The sequence below is a fragment of the Ictidomys tridecemlineatus genome, chromosome 1 (assembly GCF_052094955.1).
Source record: "Ictidomys tridecemlineatus isolate mIctTri1 chromosome 1, mIctTri1.hap1, whole genome shotgun sequence".
NCBI lineage: Eukaryota > Metazoa > Chordata > Mammalia > Rodentia > Sciuridae > Ictidomys > Ictidomys tridecemlineatus.
In genome coordinates this window covers 141040550-141061364 of record NC_135477.1, presented here as the reverse complement: position 1 = coordinate 141061364, position 20815 = coordinate 141040550, and the positions used below count along the sequence as shown (strand labels likewise).

The 20815-nt window shown below is 35.1% G+C and overlaps 1 protein-coding gene across 1 annotated transcript in view; it reads left to right on the top strand.

The window, feature by feature from the left end:
• The window catches only part of Hsd17b4 (hydroxysteroid 17-beta dehydrogenase 4), an 85801-nt gene that overhangs the window by 55152 nt on the left and 9834 nt on the right, over positions 1–20815 (top strand). Inside the window, exons 18-22 of the mRNA XM_040272113.2 lie at positions 7103–7172; positions 7763–7869; positions 8997–9083; positions 11633–11719; positions 12731–12869. Coding sequence (XP_040128047.2) covers positions 7103–7172; positions 7763–7869; positions 8997–9083; positions 11633–11719; positions 12731–12869 — 490 coding nt within the window. The remainder of the gene's footprint in view (positions 1–7102; positions 7173–7762; positions 7870–8996; positions 9084–11632; positions 11720–12730; positions 12870–20815) is intronic.

The following is a 20815-nucleotide window of genomic DNA, read 5'->3' as shown; positions in this document are numbered from 1 at the left end:
TTACTGCTGCTGGTATTCACATTATTACACAATGAAAATCTTTTAATATATAGTGCTCTTTACCCTGAGCTGGTGAATAGATAGAAAAATAAAAATAATAAATTGCATTACACTATTTTTTTGTTTTCTTGATTTCCATTTTTTATTCTAATTTGTTATATATAAGAGTAGAATGCATTACAATTCATATTACACATAAAGCACAGTTTTTCATATCTCTGGTTGTATATGTATACTTTGAAAAATGATGTCCATCTTATTCCACCATCATTTCTAACCTCATGCCCCCTCCTTTACCCTCCCACCCCTCTGTCCTATCTAGAGTTCCTCTATTTCTCCCATGCTCCTCCCTCCCCACCCCACTATGAATCAGCCTCCTTATATCAGAGAAAACATTTGGCTTTTTTGGGGGGCGGGGTGGTTGGCTAATTTTGCTTAGCATTATCTTCTCCAACTCCATCCATTTACCTGCAAATGCCATGATTTTATTTTCTTTTATTGCTGAGTAATATTCCATTGTATATGTATCTCACATTTTTTTATCCGTTCATCTACTGAAGGGTATCTAGGTTGGCTTCATAATTTAGCTATTGTGAGTTGTGCTGCTATAAACATTGATGTGGCTATGTCCCTGTGGAATGCTGTTTTTAAGTCCTTTGGGTATAGACGGAAGAGAAGGACAGCAGAGTCAAATGGTGGTTCCATTCCCAGTTTTCCAAAGAATCTCCATACTGCTTTCCATATTGGCAGCACCAAGTTGCAGTCCCACCAGCAGTGTATAAGTGTGCCTTTTTCCCCACATCCTTGCCAATACTTATTGTTGTTTGTATTCTTAATAGCTGCCACTCTGATTGGAGAGAGATGAAATATTAGAGTAGTTTTGATTTGCATTTCTCTAATTGCTAGAGATGTTGAACATTTTTTCATATATTTGTTAATCTCATCTTCTGAGAAGTGTCTGTTCAGGTTCTTGGCCCATTTATTGATTGGGTTATTTGTCTTTTGGTATTTAGCTTTTTGAATTCTTTATATACCCTAGAGATTAGTCCTATGATGTGTTAGGGGTAAAAATTTGCTATGAAGATGTAGGCTCTTTATTCACTTCACAGATAGTTTCTTTTGCTGAGAAGAAACTTTTTAGTTTGAATCCATCCCATTTATTAATTCTTGTGCTATAGGAGTCTTATTAAGGAAGTTGGGACCTAATCTGACATGATGGAGATTAGGGCCTACTTCTTCTTCTTTTAGATGCAGGGTCTCTGGTTTTATTCCTAGGTCCTTGATCCACTTTGAGTTGAGTTTTGTGCATGGTGAGAGATAGGGGTTTAATTTCATTTTGTTGCATATGGATTTCCAGTTTTCCCAGCACCATTTGTTGAAGAGGCTATCTTTTCTCCGATGTATGTTTTTGGTGCCTTTGTCTAATATGAGATAATTGTAATTTTGTGGGTTAGTCTCTGTGTTCTTTATTCTGTACCATTGGTCTACCAGTCTGTTTTGGTGCCAGTACCATGCTGTTTTTGTTACTATTGCTCTGTAGTATAGTTTAAGGTCTAGTATAGTGATGCAACCTGCTTCACTCTTCCTGCTAAGGATTGCTTTAGCTATTTTGGGTATCTTATTTTTCCAGATATATTTTCTAACTGCTTTTTCTATTTCTTTGAGGAATGCATTGAAATTTTGACTAGAATTGCATCAAATCTATATAGTGCTTTTGGTAGTATGGTCATTTTGATAATATTAATTCTGCCTATCCAAGAGCAAGGTAGATCTTTCCATCTTCTAAGGTCTTTTTAAATTTCTTTCTTTAACGTTCTGTAGTTTTCATTGTATATGTCTCTCACCTTTTTTTTTTTTTGGTTAATTTGATTTCCAAGTATTTTATTTTTCTGAGGGCTGTTATAAATGGTGTAGGGCTGAGGATGTGGCTCAAGTGGTAGCACACTCGTCTGGCATGCGTGACGCACTGGGTTCGATTCTCAGCACCACATAAAAATAAAATAAAGATAAATGGTGTAGTTTTCCTCGTTCCCCTTTCAGAGGATTTGTCACCGATATACAAAAATGTCTTTGACTTATGGGTGTTGATTTTATATCCTGCTAATTTGCTGAATTCATTTACTAGTTCTAGAAGTTTTCTTGTGGAATTTTTTGGGTATAGAATCATATCCTCAGCAAATAGTGTTAATTTGAGTTCTTCTTTTCCTATCCATATCCCTTTAATTTCTTTCGTCTAATTGCTCTGGCCAGTGTTTTAAGAACTATGTTAAATAGAAGTGGTGAAAGAGGATATCCCTGTCTTGTTCCAGGTTTTAGAAGGAATGCCTTCAATTTGTCTCCATTTAGAATAATGTTGGCCTGGGGCTTGGCATAGATAGCTTTTATGATGTTGAGCTATGTTCCTGTTATCTCTAATTTTCCTAGTGTTTTGAATTTGAAGCATTGCTGTATTTTGTTGAATGCTTTTCTGCATTTATTGATTCTTATCTTTAAGTCTATTGATGTGTGATGAATTAATTATATTTATTGATTTCTGTATGTTGAACCAACTTTGCATCCCTGGGATGAATCCCACTTGATCGTAGTGCATTATCTTTTTGATATGTTTTTGTTTTTGGTTTGCCAGGATTTTATTGAGAAGTTTTTGCATGTATGTTCATTAGAGATATTGGTCTGAAGTTTTCTTTCTTTGATGTGTCTTTGTCCAGTTTTGGGATCAGGTGATATTGGCCTCATAGAATGAGTTTGGAAGTGCTCCCTCTTTTTCTATTTCCTAAAATAAATTGAAGAATATTGGTATTAGTTTTTCCTTAAAGGCTTATAGAAGTCGGCTGTGTATCCATCTGGTCCTAGGCTTTTCTTGGTTGGTAGGGTTCTGATGGCATCTTTTATTGGTCCATTGAAATTGTGTATATCATCCCGATTCAATTTGGGCAAATGATATGACTTAAGAAATTTGTCGATGCTTTTGATATTTTCTATTTTATTGGAGTACAAATTTTCAAAATAATTTCTAATTATTTTCTGTATTTTTGCAGTGTCTGTTGTGATGTTACCTTTTTCTTCATGTATGTTAGTAATTTGAGTTTTCTGTCTCCTTCTCTTCATTAGCATAGCTAAGGGTCTGTCAATTTTATTTTTTTTCAAAGAACCAACTTTTTGTTTTGTCAATTTTTTTCAGTTGTTCCTTTTGTTTCAATTTCATTGATTTTAGCTCTAATTTTAATTATTTCCCTCTTCTGCTTTTGGTGTTTATTTGTTCTTTCTCTCTGGCTTTGAGATGTATGTAAGGTTATTTATTTGTTAACTTTTTCTTCTTTTAAGGAATGAACTCCATGCAATGAACTTTCCCCTTAGTACTGCTTTCATAGTGTCCCAGAGATTTTGATATGTTGTGTTCTTGTTCTCATTTACCTCTAAGAATATTTTAATCTCCTCCTTAATGTCTTTTGCAACCCATTGTTCATTCAGTAGCATGTTATTTAGTCTCCGGGTATTGGAATAATTTTTATTTTTTATTTTGTCATTGATTTCTAATTTCATTCCATTGTGATCTGATAAAATTCGGGGTAGTAGCTCTACTTTTTTGTATTTTTTAAGAGTTGCTTTGTGGCATAATGTATGGTCTACTTTAGAGAAAGATCCATGTGCTACTGAGAAGAAAGTGTATTCACTCATTGATGGATGAAATATTCTATATATGTCTGGCAAGTATATGTTATTGATTGTATTATGGAGTTCTATAGTTTCTTTGTTCAGCTTTTGTTTGGATAATTCATCCAGTGGTGAAGAGGTGTGTTAAAGTCACCCAGAATTATTATATTGTGGTCTGTTTGACTCTGGAACTTGAGAAGAGTTTTTTGATGAACATAGATGTTCCATTGCTTGGGGCATATGTATTTATAATTGTCATATCTTGTTGGTGTATGGTTCCCTTAAGCAGTATGAAATCTCCTTCTTTATCCCTTTTTGGTTAACATAGCTTAAAGTCTCAATTTTTGGTGTGAGGATAGAAACCCCTACTTATTTCCGCAGACCATGTGAGTAGTGTGATTTTTCCCAATCTTTCACCTTCAGTCTGTGGATGTTTTTTTCTGAGATGAATCTCTTGGAGATAGCATAATGTTGGGTCTTTTTAAAAAATCCAATCTGTCAGTTTCTGTCTTTTGATTGGTGAGTTTAGGCCATTAATATTCAGGGTTATTATTGAGACATGATTTGTATTCCCAGCCATTTTTGTTTATTTTTCTTATTTAGTTTGACTTAGTTTCCCCTTTGACTAGTTTTTCCTTTATTATAATACCTCCCTCTGCTGATTTTCATTTCCTCCTCAGGGAATGTTTTGCTGAGGATGTTCTGCAGGGCAGGCTTTCTAGTTGTAAATTATTTTATCTTTTGTTTATCATGGAAGGCTTTTATTTCATCATCAAATCTAGTTTTGTTGGATATAAGATTCTTGGTTGGCATCCATTTTCTTTCAGAGATTGATATATGTTGTTCCAAGATCTTCCAATTTTTAGAGTCTAGGTTGAAAAATCTGCATATAATTTAATTGGTTTCCTCCTATATGTAATCTGATTCCTTTCTTTTGTGACTTTTATAATTCTCTCCTTTATGCTAGGTATTTTCATTATAATGTGCCTTGATGTGAATTTATTGTGATTTTGTACATTTGGCATCTTGTAGGCTTCTTAAATTTGGTTTTCCAATTCATTCTTCATGTTTGGAAAGTTTTCTGATATTATTTCATTGAATAGATTGTTCATTCCTTTTGTTTGGAACTCTAAGCTTTCCTCTGTCACAATAACTCTTTTAATTTGGTCTTTTTATGCTATTCCATATTTCTTGAATGTTCTGCTCATGGTTTCTTACCATTTTCTTCACAGTGTGGTCTATATTCTTTTCAGTTTATATATTTTGTCTTCATTATCTGAGGTCCTATCTTCCAAGTGGTCTACTCTGTTGGTGATGCTTTCATTTGAACTTTTAATTTGGTTTATTGTTTCTTTCATTTCAAGAATTTATGTTTGGTGTTTTTTTTTCAGGACCTTTTTCTTCTTATTAAAGTAATCTTTTGATTTCTGTGCTTGCTTATGTAGCTCTTTGTAGAAAAGATCTTTTACTGCCTGTATTTGTTCTCTTATATCATCCTTTAATTCACAGAACATTTTAATTATGTTCATTCTGAACGCCTCAGTCATTTCTTTTGCTGTGCTGGCCATGGACTCTAATAATGTAGCATGTTGGTTTCTTTGGTGCACTTTCTTCCCTTGTTTTTTATGTTGTTCATGTCTCTTCCCTTCTAGCACTGTGGATTCAAGGTGTTATCATTTTTACCCCATATGCTTATAGTGCTCCTGCAGGGTTCCCATGCCTCTCCTTTAAGGAGGGGAAGAACAATGTTAACAGATCCCAAATACAAACACTATATAACCTTAAACCTAGTAGTTGCTATTAAGATATTTACAGCTTGGTCACAATATACAGAAATGGTGAGTTCAATTATTATCTTTAATATAAACTGTAGGTTTGCAAAAGGGTTTACAGTTTCTGATGATGGACAAAGAACCAGGGATGAGGTGTACGATGAGATTTGGGGAGGGGGTAGGAGGTAAGGATTTAGTTATTAGAGTTTAGGAAGTATGAAAGAGGACTCTAAAGAAGATGGTTAGTAGCAGGTGAAGAGGAAGTGATTTTAGGTAGACAAGTAAATGGGAAGACAGTAGAGTATACAAAACATCAATATTAAGAAAAATAAAAAATGTAAAATAGGAGAAGAGATTATACAACACAACTGTAATATACTATTAGACATCCTAGTCCTGAGTATCCTAATTGTGCAAAGTACTTGGTTTCACATGTGTTGGGGATATGAGGGCAGGAGAATAGAGAGGGAGAGAGGAAAAAAAAAAAACCTCGAATGAAGAAACAAGGATTTTTTATTTGGGGGGTGGGGATAGAGATCAGTATCTTTCCTGCTTCCTTCCTCATCCAATAGGTGGGGTTGTCTCTGGTTTGCTGGGATCTCCACCCTCAGGATGGTGAAGGTTACCAGGTTGGGAGGGGTGGTCTTGGGTGCAGGGCACCTGGAAGTGGGTTATGGCATCTGCCTGTCCCCTATGGGACACCTTACCCCAAGGTTCTCCTTTGGGGTCCACTTATGTGATGTGGGCATCTGGTCTTATCTCGTTATATCTCCTGTAGGCCTCACAGTTCCTGCTCTCTAGTTTCTAAATTGTATGTCACTCATCCTCTCCCTTTCTACTTCCTAACTGGAGACCTTTCTCTCCTGAGGTCTTGTTGGTGCTAAGCATCTGTCTTGGTGAGCTGTTTTGTATTGGGCAGTCACTGTGCTGTTAGTGGCTTCCAGGGAAAGGGGGATTATAGGTACCTGCCCAGCTGGAGTTCAAAACTGGGAGTTGCCCCAACTAAAGGTGGCAACAAAGGTGACCCAAGATGGAGGCAGCTGCTTTCAGGGTTGGGGAGTCAGATCGGGTTGGGGGAGCGGGTGATGTCATTGGGTGATGATGTGTTCAGAGATTCAGCTCTGTGGCACGCAGTATTGTGGCTGTCAGTGTTTTAAAAGCCTGTGCTATGTCTCCTGGTGCAGGCAGGCTTCCGTGCATAAGGGACTATGGCAGTCCTTTCAGAGTTCCAAGGTGGAGGATACCAGGGAGCCCCATGTTGGTAGATGAGGGTCCACCAGGGAGTGGCAGCTAGAGTTTTTACGTGTGGGTAGCAGTTGGATGGTCCTGTGTGTGATTGGCATCTGGGATTCCTGTACAGAAAGATAGTAAGGAGTCCTGCCCAGATGCTGATGCTGGTGGTTCTACTGGGGCACCAGGGAGCCCTGCGTGAGCAAGTAGTCGGGGGCTCGGCTCTGATGCTGAGTGAGGCCTGGAGCCCTGTGCTGCACGGTGGCCATGATTCCTGGGCTGGTACAGCTGTGGGGGTCCTCTATCACTCCCAGTGAAACAGTATTCCCACTACTTTAATCACAGATCGACACAGAATGCTGCTTCCCTTTAGCCTGCCATCTTGGATCTCCCATATTTCCTATTTTAAATGAATACTAGTGACTTTTAGGATTCTTTCTTCACAGGCTGCTTTGTACCGCCTCAGTGGAGACTGGAATCCCTTACACATTGACCCTAACTTTGCTAGCCTTGCAGGTGAGTTGATAATCTATCAATGAAGAATGTTAGCTACTGCTACTTATGACAGGTAATTTGAGTAACATTTTTTAAAAAAGATCTCTTATTATATTTATGCTAAAGATCAATCTATAACTAAAAATATTTTTTAAAACTAGATATGGAAGTAGTGTTTGGAAAATGATATACTTGAAATTCAGGTTATGGTGGAGTGAACTCCTGCTAGTGTAAGATCTAGAATAGGACTATGGGGAAGGCTAAGTTAACATAAAGGACAAGGATATTTCTTAGAAGAGAGCAATGACAGGGAGGAATCAACAGTGTGTGTACACAGATTTTGAAATAGATCATCATGGGTGATTTCATGTCACAATTAAAACTAATAATTCTTTTTTCCCCCCAGATCTCACATCCTTTTCTTCTTTATTAATTTCATGATTTTCTATGAGAAACCATTATTTGCAAAAAATATTTTTTATGTTTCTTAAAATAGATGGTATAGTTCAGGCTAATTTAAAAACTATTTTAAAAATCCTGAATTAACTTGGTACTTGTTTTCTTTTTAACATTTTCTATATCCACCTAAATTCTGTATTTTTTTTTTTTAGGCTTTGAGAAGCCCATATTACACGGATTATGTACCTTTGGATTTTCTGCCAGGCATGTTTTACGGCAGTTTGCGGATAATGATGTCTCAAGGTTCAAGGCAATTAAGGTATATGAACATTATTATGTAATTTGAATATTAGTTCTTTATTTTCTATGATTAAAGAAGTTTAGTGTTTAAAATAAGTACTATATTGCAACAATAGACATTTTAATTATTTCATTGAGTTGGTAGTCTGCACATTTTCCTTTTGTAGCTATAAATAGCTGTTTTACCCATGCACCACAAAGGATATCCTATATGGTTTTTGGTGTTTTTTTTTTTTAATTGCTTTTATTTTTTTAAATACATGACAGTGGAATGCATCACAATTCTTATTACACATATGAACACCATTTTTCATATCTCTATATATAAAGTAACATTAATTGGATTATTTTATAAATTAGGTGTATAATAGATATCAGCATCTGTTTTAAAAAGATTCATTTTTCTGTTTTGTAATTTGCGTTAATTTAACAGAAAATGTAAAGTAGCTGTATTTGAACTCTAATAAACATGCTTTCTGTATTGTGATGGCTGCATATTATTTTTAGTTTTTATACTTTTCAAATGTTTATCCATTTTAAATAAGAGAAAATATCCGTGCTCTCAGTATTTTTGCATAAAGTCAAAAGATGTATACTTAAAAGTTTTTGAAGGTACTCGATATTGCCTTAAATATTTTATTAGTTTATACCCCATGCAGTAGTGAAAATGCATTTTCTGATGTCTTGCCCTTGATAACATTGTTTTCATGCTCTTTAGTATCGCTATGTTTAATTATCTAATAGTGTACAGATTCAATGAAATAATATAGAAAATTATGAACTAGTAAGAATTACTTTGCTTTATATACCAGTCAGGCCTTATACCCTGACTTAGACCATGTTTAACTCTTTAAGTACCTGTGGTTGTTATGTATGTAACTCACCTAATGATTGTTTTGTTTCTTGATTTGTCAAGATACTTCGTAGTATCTTGATTCAAATCGATTCAGTATTTGAAAGAATTTTAGCTTATTAATGCAGTATCTATAGTATTTCTCTACTAATTTGTTGATAGTTTGAGTCTAAATATTTTTAAGCCTCTATTTTCTTTATGCTCTCTAACCACCCTAGTTTTCCCTCCCTAGTATAATAGTTTTATTTTAGAAGGACTTTTAACCCCCACTTTCTTTTCCCCCTCCCTAAAAGACTCGTTTTGCAAAACCAGTATATCCGGGACAAACTCTACAAACTGAAATGTGGAAGGAAGGAAACAGGATTCATTTTCAAACTAAGGTATGAATAATAAAGGTACTTTGCTCCTGATAGCTTTTGTTGTTGTTGTTAGTAGTATGGATGTGAGAAAAAACAGATATTTTTATCAATAGTATCTGATTTTTTTTAGCATTGTAGTTATACATGGAATTTGATTCACTTTATTTTAGTTCAAAAATAATTTTGCTGAGATAGAGACAAAACTAATTTCCTACAGAACAATAAGATTCTGTTTTTTTATCTGGACAGAAATCATATATCTTGATTATACAAAAATTCACACATTGCAATGTAGTCTGGGCCTAATGAATTCATTTAGTCCCAGATGTGGAACACCTATAAAAACTTAATATTGAGTAACAAATAACATCACTTATGGTAACTTTGAAAGAATATTTGAATATTTACTATGTTTGCATAATTGGAAAACCTGAGCTTAATCGTTTAATACATAACAAAGCAAATAATGGTATATCTCCCTATAGAGTTAATTTTGGAATTAGCAATGTTCCACTAAAAGAGAAAAAGGACATGCAATCACTGTTTTATTTGTGAGATTTAAAAAAAAATTATGCAGGTGTGATGATGCACATCTGTAATTCTAGCTACTTGGGAGACTGAGGCAGAAGATTACAAGTTTGAGGCTAGCCTAGGGAAATACTGAGAACCCCGTCTCAAAAAAAGAAAAAAAAAAGCTGAGGATTTAGCTTAGTGGTAGAGCGTTTGCCTAACATGTGCAAGGCCCTGGATTTGATTCCTATTACCACAAAGCAAAAACAAAACCCCCAGACTGTCTGGTCATTTTGTACTACATAGAGCAGGTTTAACAACTCTCTTAACTGTAAATAGGCTGTACTATAAACTTTAAAATGCATTACAACTCTGTATTGAAATACAAGAGAATCTAGGTTCTTAAGAAAATCTTGATGTCATAGTTTGCTCATGGCCACATAGTAAGTGGTTGAGCTGAGGTATAAACCCAGGTCAGCCTGACTCTAGGAAGAACAAGCACCCTCTTTTAACTGTCTTTTTTTAATATTCAAATTGATAACTTTGAAAAATTTTGCTTATATGATTGCTTTAGTCCTAATTTCTTCCTGATGCTTATACTGTTTTCCTGCCTAATCTATGCATATATTCTTTTCAAATTCTTCCTGTTTTAAGGACTTCAAGTTGTGCCTTACTCTTAGAGGAAGTCTCTTACTCTTCCCCCCTTTCCAACCCATGTGTACACACAGTTACTATCTGTGCCACATATTCTAGAGCCCTCTTGTTCTCCAATTGTTTTGTGTAAGTTTAATTTTTCAGATAAGGTTATGAACTAAAGTGTTGAGAACCATGACTGTATCATCAAACAGTGCTAGCAGTGAACAGTACATACATTTCTGTGAATAAAAACTTAACAGACCAAGAAGTCATTCTTGCAGTTTTAAGCATGCCTTCTTATCCTTTCAGTATATTTGTTATTTTCCCCATAGTGATTAGCGATACTCTTTTTATTACTAATATATATAAGACTCCTTCCTTCCTGTTACATTTAAACCAATGTTTTAAAGTGCTGTGCTTGACTTGTTTGAGAAAGTACTTTACTAATACGCATTTTGTTCATTTTTCGTACTTTTCACTATATTTAATTTGAAGTAGAATGAACAAAATTATTTTTTTCTCTAAAGTATGAAGGGAAGTAATTAAGAGAAAATGAGCTTTTTTAAAAATTTTTTTTTTAAATACACGGCAGCAGGGAATGCATTACAATTCATATTACACATATAGAGCACAATTTTTCATATCTCTGTATATAAACTATGTTCATGCCAATTTATGCCTTTATACATGTACTTTGGGTTTTTTTGCATTACAATTCTTTTTTTTTATTATTAGTTCAAAATATTACATAGTTCTTGATTGTTAAAAATCGAAGTTTTAATAAGTGCTTCCTTAAACTTATTGGTATTGATACAAAGGGATAGGGTAATTTCTGTGAAATAGCCATTGGAATAATTTGAAAGGAAGAATTAAAATTCCTTTAATGACTGTTTTGGCAAAAGGCTAGACGTTTAGTTTATGCTGTGTGTACTTGTTATCTAAAAGTTCAAACTAGAATTAATACTTTTAAAAAGACCACTATGATCTGTTTCTAGCTATTTTTATTCCATATTAACAGAACAGATGTACTCTGAGTATACTGTATGTGGACATTGTACTCTGTCTTTTACTCTTCAGGAATTTGGCACTTTTTACTTCGGCTTTCCATGTGTTCCGGGGGAAAATAAATCTCAAAATACCAACTTCCAGGCTGAACTCTAAACCAATTTAAATTGGTAGTTTGGGGGATGGGACCTGTTTATAGTTGTTTTTTTTAAAGGTCTCCACAGCAGCGTTAATAACAATTTATTAAAATCAGAAGAACTTCAGATTTATTCATCTTGTCATTTATTAATTTTTATCACATGAAACAAAATTACAAATTTCTTTTAAATGACATATAGCATTTTAAAATGAAATTTTATTTGCATCGAAATCAGTGGAATGAACTTCCTCCTGTCCTGTTTGTTTTTTACCCTTATAAGGTCCAAGAAACTGGAGACATTGTCATTTCAAATGCATATGTGGATCTTGTGCCCAAATTAGATATTTCAGCTAAGATACCCTCTGAGGTAGGTTATAAAAACTGGTATATAAATCACTGACTTATTTATGAATTTTGGTTAAGATTAACTTAAGAATGTTCAGTGTATTTTAGAAAATTAAGAGGTATAAAAAGATAATTATTAAAGGATACCAATTCAAACCTGGAATAAGGAATATTTTGGTAACTTACAAATTTTTAAAAACATTTTTGTTTGTAGGTTATTGTTATCTTTCAAGATAATTTTCTTAGTTAACAAATTAGTTGTTTGAGAAAAATATGTATTTTTTTATTTGTATGCAGGTATGAAAATAACATTTTTTAATTAAAACATTTGTATTCTCTCAACACGCTGAGATTTGATAAAAATACTTATATTTTGTATCCAAAATATTAATTTGATAATATTGAGATTTTTATATACTATAATCTTTAATTTTTTTGTCATAAACTGACTGAAAATTAAAATCTCAGGAATTATCCAAGATCAAAAACTTATGAAGCTGGGTGTGATGGCACACGCCTGTGATCCCAGTGACTCAGGAGGCTGAGGCAGGAGGATTAAGAGTTCAAATCCAATCTCAGCAGCTTAGCAAGGCCCTAAGCAAGTCAGCAAGACCCTATCTAATAAAAAAGAGCTGGGGAAATGACTTGGTGGTTAAGCGCTCCTGGGTTCAATACCTGGTGCCTAAAACAAATCTCAGAATCTTTAGAGCTTCTGAGTTTAGTCATCATGTAATTTAGTCCCATTTTATAAAGATCAGACCACAGAAGTTGATTGCTTTTCTGGACAATTGGACATATATCATCCAGTTCCTAGTTTTCTTTAAAAATATTATGTTTGAATGCTGATAAAATTAGAATCTTGTTAAAAGAACTAGGGTTTTGGGTGACATGTGTGTCAAAGAAGCCTACTATGAAAAAAAAAATTGTTTTACCTGCAGTTTTTAAAATCAATTTTATACCACACATATTTGTAATAATTTTTGTGTTTGTTATTTTTACAGAACTTTTAAAATAAATTTTCTCCTTTTGTTAGGGTGGCGAGCTTCAAAGTACTCTTGTGTTTGAGGAAATAGGTCGGCGTCTTAAGGAAGTTGGGCGTGAGGTGGTAAAGAAAGTAAAAGCTGTGTTTGAGTGGCATATCACTAAAGGTGGAGACATTGCAGCTAAGTGGAGTAAGTCATATCCCCGACTTTATAATTTTTCGAGGTAACTCTTCATAAATAAAATACTCTTGTCATAGAGATAGTCTTTTTGAAGGTAAGTAATTCCTACGTCTTAAGGTTTGTAAGATAACAATAAAAACATTTATTTTGAGGATTTCATTATAATACCTAGAATTAGTACAGTTGGTACTTCCATATATATAGGTTCCACATCCAAGGATTTTTATAAACCACAGATTGAAAATGCAGTTAGGGTTGTGTTGCTTGCATCTGTACTAAACATCTATATTTTTCCTTGTCATTATTCCTTAAACAACTATTTACATTGGATTGGGTGCTGTAAATAATCTAGAGATGATATATGGGAACATGTGCATAGGATATATGGAAATTCAACACCCTTTTATGGGGAGTGAGGGTGTACCAGGGGTGTTTAACCACTAGTCATATCCACAACTCTTTTAAATCTAGAGACAGGGTCTCTCTAAGTTGCTGAGACTGACTTTGAATTCAGGATCCTCCTGCCTCAGCCTCCTGAGCTACTGGGATTACAAGATGTGCCACCATGCCTGGATGTACCTTTTTATATAAGGGGCTTGAGCATCCTTGGGTTTTGATATTCAAGGGATGTCCTGGAACTAATACTAAGGGACTAGTATACTTATACAGTAGCTGTATGCTTCCTTAATTTTCAACTTCCTTTAGTCAAATGAAGTAATTTTAAGCCATTTGATAATTTTAAAATTGTTTTATTTATCTCAGAACAATAATTTGAATTATTTCCATTATTGGCATAAGATCGTAACTAGTAACTATTTTCTTGGTATGTAAAGATTATAATCCTAAGTTACTATTTGTTTAGGGAAATTATCTATTAGAGTGGCGCATTAGAAATATGAACAGTTAAATCAATTTGCTGCAGAAAGAAAACAATTATATATATTTTATTAGTATGGAGGTCCAAAAAGACCCTGGTACCATTTTATAAAGTGAAATTAGATAAAATGATCACAGGAAAAATTTTTACCAGGTCTTTTGCATCTGTTGTGTGACTTTACTTATGTTTTAGAGTATTTTAACCTCTAGAGTTGTAAAAGAAATATGATATGCCAGTGAATGCTCACTGAAACTTTGATTTCTCATGCTTTTCTACCTGAAAGTCCCAAAGGACAGGATTCTTTCACTATTAGTCAAGCAGCGCTGGTCCCCTGAACCTATCTATTAATAGAAGAAAAGCAGCACAGTATCCAGAGTAGTTTTTAACTCCAAGCTTTTTCCTTTCATAATTGTGAGACACAGTGAGATCCCATGTAGTTGAGATTGGCTAGGAGCCTCTGGAATGACATGGAACTCCTGGAGGGGGTCTGTGATTGGCTTATACTCCAGGACCATCTAAAATTTTAGACCTGACTCAAATCTGATTATAACTCTTCCCTGGGACAATGTATAAGTATAGAATACCATGTTGGTACCTCAATGCAAGCTCTGTAGGCTGTGTTTTTGACACCCTACAATTGGTAGAAAGAAACATTTTTTCACTTGTCATTTGTACACCTTGTACCTAATGTACCTGTTTTACAGAAAAAATGTTTTGGATTTTTACAGAGCATACACTAATATGACAGTTTCTATTTTATTCTAAGATTGTTCTTTAAAGGTACCCATTTAATTGCCTTGAAAATTACATTATTTTATTACTCATTACAACTGAAGAATCACTATAAGTGCTTAGAACAAAAATTGAAACATTTTTTTGCATCTGTTATGCGACTTTACTTATGTTTTAGAGTATTTTCACCTCTGAAATATTTAAATCAACTGAAATATTTTGAAGTTCTGTCCAATTGGTTTTCGTTAAATATAAATAATTTTCTTTTAAATATAGTGTTTGCTATTCTTTTTAAGCAGCATATGTTCATTATATAGGACTTCATATGAATTGGTATGAAAAAGAAAGTAAGGACATACACTTACAATATCCACATTTCACCTTTTGAAGATTTTTGTTCTTCTGAAAGTTATTTGTGCTTAAAGGAGGTTAATTCAGAAAGGAGATAAAAGAAGACAAAAATGTAATGTGTATTTATTTCTCCTAATTATTTTTCAAAGTATCTAATTTTTTGAAATAACGTCATAGATTAACAGTGTATACATAGATGCCATCATTATAATTTTTTTTTCCTTCTTCCATGTTGGAATTCAGCATTTCACTATGGATGAAAGTATGTTAGAAAGAGTTAGAAAACACAGGATTATTGAAAACACTGGTGGTTCACTTTATTTTTTTTTTTATTGTTGGTTGTTCAAAACATTACATAGTTCTTGATATATTTCACATTTTGATTCAAGTGGGTTATGAACTCTCATTTTACCCCGTATACAGCTTGCAGAATCACATCAGTTACACTTCCATTGATTTACATATTGATATACTCATGTCTGTTGTATTCTGCTGCCTTTCCTATCCTCTACTATCCCCCCTCCCCTCTTCTCTCTCTACCCCCACTACTATAATTCATTCCTCCCCTTTGTATTATTTTTCCCTTTCCCCTCACTTCCTCTTGTATGTAATTTTGTATAACCCTGAGGGTCTCCTTCCATTTCCATGCAATTTCCCTTCTCTCTCCCTTTCTCTCCCACCTCTCCTCCTTGTTTAATGTTGGTCTTCTTCTCGTGCTCTTCTTCCCCAGTCTGTTCTTAGTTACTCTCCTTATATCAAAGAAGACATTTGGCATTTGTTTTTTAGGGCTTGGCTAGCTTCGCTTAGCATAATCTGCTCTGATGCCATCCATTTCCACCAAATTCTATGATTTTGTCATTTTTTAATGCAGAGTAATACTTCATTGTGTATAAATGCCACATTTTTTTATCCATTCGTCTATTGAAGGGCATCTAGGTTGGTTCCACAGTCTTGCTATTGTGAATTGTGCTGCTATGAACATCGATGTAGCAGTGTCCCTGTAGCATGCTCTTTTTAGGTCTTTAGGGAATAGACTGAGAAGGGGGATAGCTGGGTCAAGTGGTGGTTCCATTCCCAGTTTCCAAGAAATCTCCATACTGCTTTCCAAATTGGCTGCACCAATTTGCAGTCCCACCAACAATGTACAAGTGTACCCTTTTCCCCACATCCTCGCCAGCACTTATTATTGTTTGACTTCATAATGGCTGCCAATCTTACTGGAGTGAGATGGTATCTTAGGGTGGTTTTGATTTGCATTTCTCTGACTGCTAGAGATGGTGAGCATTTTTTCATGTACTTGTTGATTGATTGTATGTCCTCCTCTGAGAAGTGTCTGTTCAGGTCCTTGGCCCATTTGTTGATTGGGTTATTTGTTATCTTATTGTCTAATTTTTTGAGTTCTTTGTATACTCTGGATATTAGGGCTCTATCTGAAGTGTGAGGAGTAAAAATTTGTTCCCATGATGTAGGCTCCCTATTTACCTCTCTTATTGTTTCTTTTGCTGAGAAAAAACTTTTTGGTTTGAGTAAGTCCCATTTGTTGATTCTAGATGTTAACTCTTGTGCTATGGGTGTCCTATTGAGGAATTTGGAGCCCAACCCCACAGCATGTAGGTCATAGCCAACTTTCTCTTCTATCAGATGCCGTGTCTCTGATTTGATATCAAGCTCCTTGATCCATTTTGAGTTAACTTTTGTGCATGGTGAGAGAAAGGGATTCAGTTTCATTTTGTTGCATATGGATTTCCAGTTTTCCCAGCACCATTTGTTGAAGATGCTATCCTTCCTCCATTGCATGCTTTTAGCTCCTTTATCAAATATAAGAAAGTTGTAGTTTTGTGGGTTGGTTTCTGTGTCCTCTATTCTGTACCATTAGTCCACCCGCCTGTTTTGGTACCAGTACCATGCTGTTTTTGTTACTATTGCTCTGTAGTATAGTTTGAAATCTGGAATCGCTATACCACCTGATTCACACTTCCTGCTTAGTATTGTTTTTGCTATTCTGGGTCTTTTATTCTTCCATATGAATTTCATGATTGCTTTCTCTATTTCTACAAGAAATGCCGTTGGGATTTTGATTGGCATTGCATTAAACCTATAGAGAACTTTTGGTAATATCACCATTTTGATGATGTTAGTTCTGCCTATCCATGAACAGGGTATATTTTTCCATCTTCTAAGGTCTTCTTCAATTTCTCTTTAGGGTTCTGTAGTTTTCATTGTATAAGTCTTTCACCTCTTTTGTTAGGTTGATTCCCAAGTATTTTATTCTTTTTGAGGGTATTGTGAACGGAGTGGTTGTCCTCGTTTCCATTTCAGAGGATTTGTCACTGATATACAGGAATTCCTTTGATTTATGCGTGTTGATTTTATAACCTGCCACTTTGCTGAATTCATTTATTAGCTCTAATAGTTTCTTTGTAGACCCTTTTGGGTCTGCTAGGTATAGAATCATGTCATCTCCAAATAGTGATAATTTAAGTTCTTTTTCTATTTTAATGCCTTTAATTTCTTTCGTCTGTCTAATTGCTCTGGCCAGTGTTTCGAGAACTATGTTGAACAGGAGTGGTCAGAGAGGGCATCCCTGTCTTGTTCCAGATTTTAGAGGGAATGCCTTCAATTTTTCTCCATTCAGAATGATGCTAGCCTGAGGCTTAGCATAAATTGCTTTTACAATGTTGAGGTATGTTCCTGTTATCCCTAGTTTTTCGAGAGTTTTGAACATAAACGGATGCTGTACTTTGTCGAATGCTTTTTCCGCATCTATCGAGATGATCATATGGTTCTTATTTTTAAGTCTATTGATGTGGTGAATAACATTTATTGATTTCCGTATATTAAACCAGCCTTGCATACCAGGGATGAATCCTACTTGATCATGGTGCACAATTTTTTTTGATATGTTTTTGTATCCGATTCGCCCGAATTTTATTGAGGATTTTTGCATCTAGGTTCATTAGAGATATTGGTCTGTAGTTTTCTTTCTTTGAAGTGTCTTTGTCTGGTTTCGGAATCAGGGTGATGTTGGCCTCGTAGAATGAATTTGGAAGTTCTCCCTCTTTTTCTATTTCCTGAAATAGCTTGAAAAGTATTGGTATTAGTTCCTCTTTAAAGGTTTTGTAAAACTCTGCTGTATACCCATCCGGTCTTGGGCTTTTCTTAGATGGTAATCTTTTGATGGTTTCTTCTATTTCCTCAATTGATATTGGTCTGTTTAGGTTGTCTATATCCTCCTGACTCAATCTGGGCAGATTATATGACTTAAGAAATTTATCGATGCCTTCACTATCTTCTATTTTGTTGGAGTATAAGGATTCAAAATAATTTCTGATTATCTTCTGTATTTCTGAAGTGTCTGTTGTGATCTTGCCTTTTTCATCCCGTATGCTAGTAATTTGAGTTCTCTCTCTTCTTCTCTTCGCTAGCATGGCTAAGGGTCTGTCAATTTTATTTATTTTTTCAAAGAACCAACTTTTAGTTTTGTCAATTTTTTCAAATGTTTCTTTTGTTTCGATTTCATTAATTTCAGCTCTGATTAATTATTTCTTGCCTTCTACTTCTTTTGCTGTTGTTTTGCTCTTCTTTTTCTAGGATTTTGAGATGAAGTATGAGATCATTTATTTGTTGGTTTTTTCTTTTTTTAAGGAATGAACTCCAAGCAATGAATTTTCCTCTTAGAACTGCTTTCAATGTGTCCCATAGATTCCGATATGTTGTGTCTGTGTTTTCATTTAACTGTAAGAATTTTTTAATTTCCTCCTTGATGTCTTCTAAAACCCATTGATCATTCAGTAACCTATTGTTCATTCTCCAAATGATGCATGATTTTTCCTTCCTTCTTTTATCGTTGATTTTCAGTTTCATTCCATTATGATCAGATAAGATGCATGGTATTATCTCTGCTCCTTTATATTGTCTAAGAGTTGCCCTGTGACATAATATATGATCTATTTTTGAGAAGGATCCATGTGCTGCTGAGAAAAAAGTGTAGCTGCTTGATGTTGGGTGGTATATTCTATATATTTGAATTAAGTCTAGGTTGTTAATTGTGTTATTGAGTTTCCTTATTCAACTTTTGTTTGGAAGATCTGTCCAGTGGTGAGAGAGGTGTGTTGAAGTCTCCCATGATTATTGTATGGTGGTCTGTTAGACTCTTGAACTTGAGAAGAGTTTGCTTGATGAACATAGCACCACCGTTGTTTGGGGCATATATATTTATGATTGTTATGTCTTGTTGGTGTATGGTTCCCTTGAGCAGTATGTAGTGTCCCTCTTTATCCCTTTTGATTAACTTTGGCTTGAAATCTATTTTATTTGATATGAGTATGGACACTCCTGCTTGTTTCCACAGTCCATATGAGTATGATTTTTCCCAACCTTTCACCTTCAGTCTATGTATATCTTTTCCTATCAAATGCGTCTCCTGTAGGCAGCATATTGTTGGGTCTTGTTTTGTGATCCATTCTACTAGCTTGTGTCTCTTAATTGGTGAGTTTAAGCCATTAACATTTAGGGTTATTATTGAGATATGGTTTGTTCTTCTAGCCATATTTGTTTATTAATGCTACTAAACCTGATTTGTTTTGCTCTTTGATTATTTTCCCCCCTTTACTGTCCTACCTCCCACTGTTGGTTTTCATTGTTGTTTTCCATTTCCTCTTCCTGTAGTGTTTTGCCAAGGATTTTTTGAAGAGATGGTTTTCTAGCTGCAAATTCTTTTAACTTTTGTTTATCATGGAATGTTTTAATTTCATCTTCCATCCTGAAGCTTAATTTCGCTGGATACACGATTCTTGGTTGGAACCCATTTTCTTTTAGCATTTGAAATATGTTATTCCAGGATCTTCTAGCTTTTAGAGTCTGTGTTGAGAGATCAGCTGTTATCCTGATTGGTTTACCCCTAAATGTAATCTGCTTCCTTTCTCTTGTAGCTTTTAAAATTCTCTCCTTATTCTGTATGTTGGACATCTTCATTATAATGTGTCTAGGTGTGGATCTCTTATGATTTTGCACATTCGGTGTCCTGTAGGCGTCTAGGATTTGGGATTCTGTCTCATTCTTCAAGTCTGGGAAGTTTTCTCGTATTATTTCACTGAATAGATTGTTTATTCCTTTGGTTTGGAGCTCTGTGCCTTCCTGTATCCCAATGAGTCTTAAGTTTGGTCTTTTGATATTATCCCATATTTCTTGGATGTTCTGCTCATGGTTTCTTAGCAGACTTGCTGAGCTGTCTATGTTCTTTTCAAGTTGAAATACTCTGTCTTCATTGTCTGATGTTCTATCTTCTAAGTGATCCACTCTGCTGGTAGTATTCTCAATTGAGTTTTTAAGTTGGTTTATTGCTTCCTGCATTTCTAGGATTTCTATTTGTTTTTTATTTCCTCTATCTCCCTGTGAAATTGATCTTTTACTTCCTGGATTTGTTTATGTAGTTCCTTGTCAATGTGATCTTTCATTGTCTGATTTTGCTTTCTCATGTCTTCCTTGAGACTCCAGATCATCTGAAGCATGTATATCCTGACCTCTCTATCTGACATTCCATCTGTTGCAGCTATTACCTCTTCTAAAGTTGAGTTGACCTGCATTGCCTGTGGTCCTTTTTTTCCTTGTCTTTTCATACTGCTGGCGTTTCTTTCTGCTTGGTGAAGCTGTTGTGTTTTTGAAATTTTCCCTCTATTTATTTATATTGCTCTTGTATAGTTGAAAAATCTCCCTTGCAGGGCTGGTAGTGGCTGTGATCCTCCTCCAATTGGTGTGATCCGTCTACCACACTGGCGGGCCCTAGGTTTGCTCTGCTGGCCAGTCGAAGGTCCGCCTACCCAGCAGGCGCGAGGGGCACCTCTGTCACTCCGCAGGTTGCTGGGCCTAACCTCCCGATGGGTCGCAGGTCCGCCTACCTTGCAGGCACTGGGGGAGGGGGCGACTCCGCCCCTCAGCAGGCCGCTGGACCTGATCTGCCGGTGGTCACAGTCCCGCCTATCTTGCAGGCACTGGG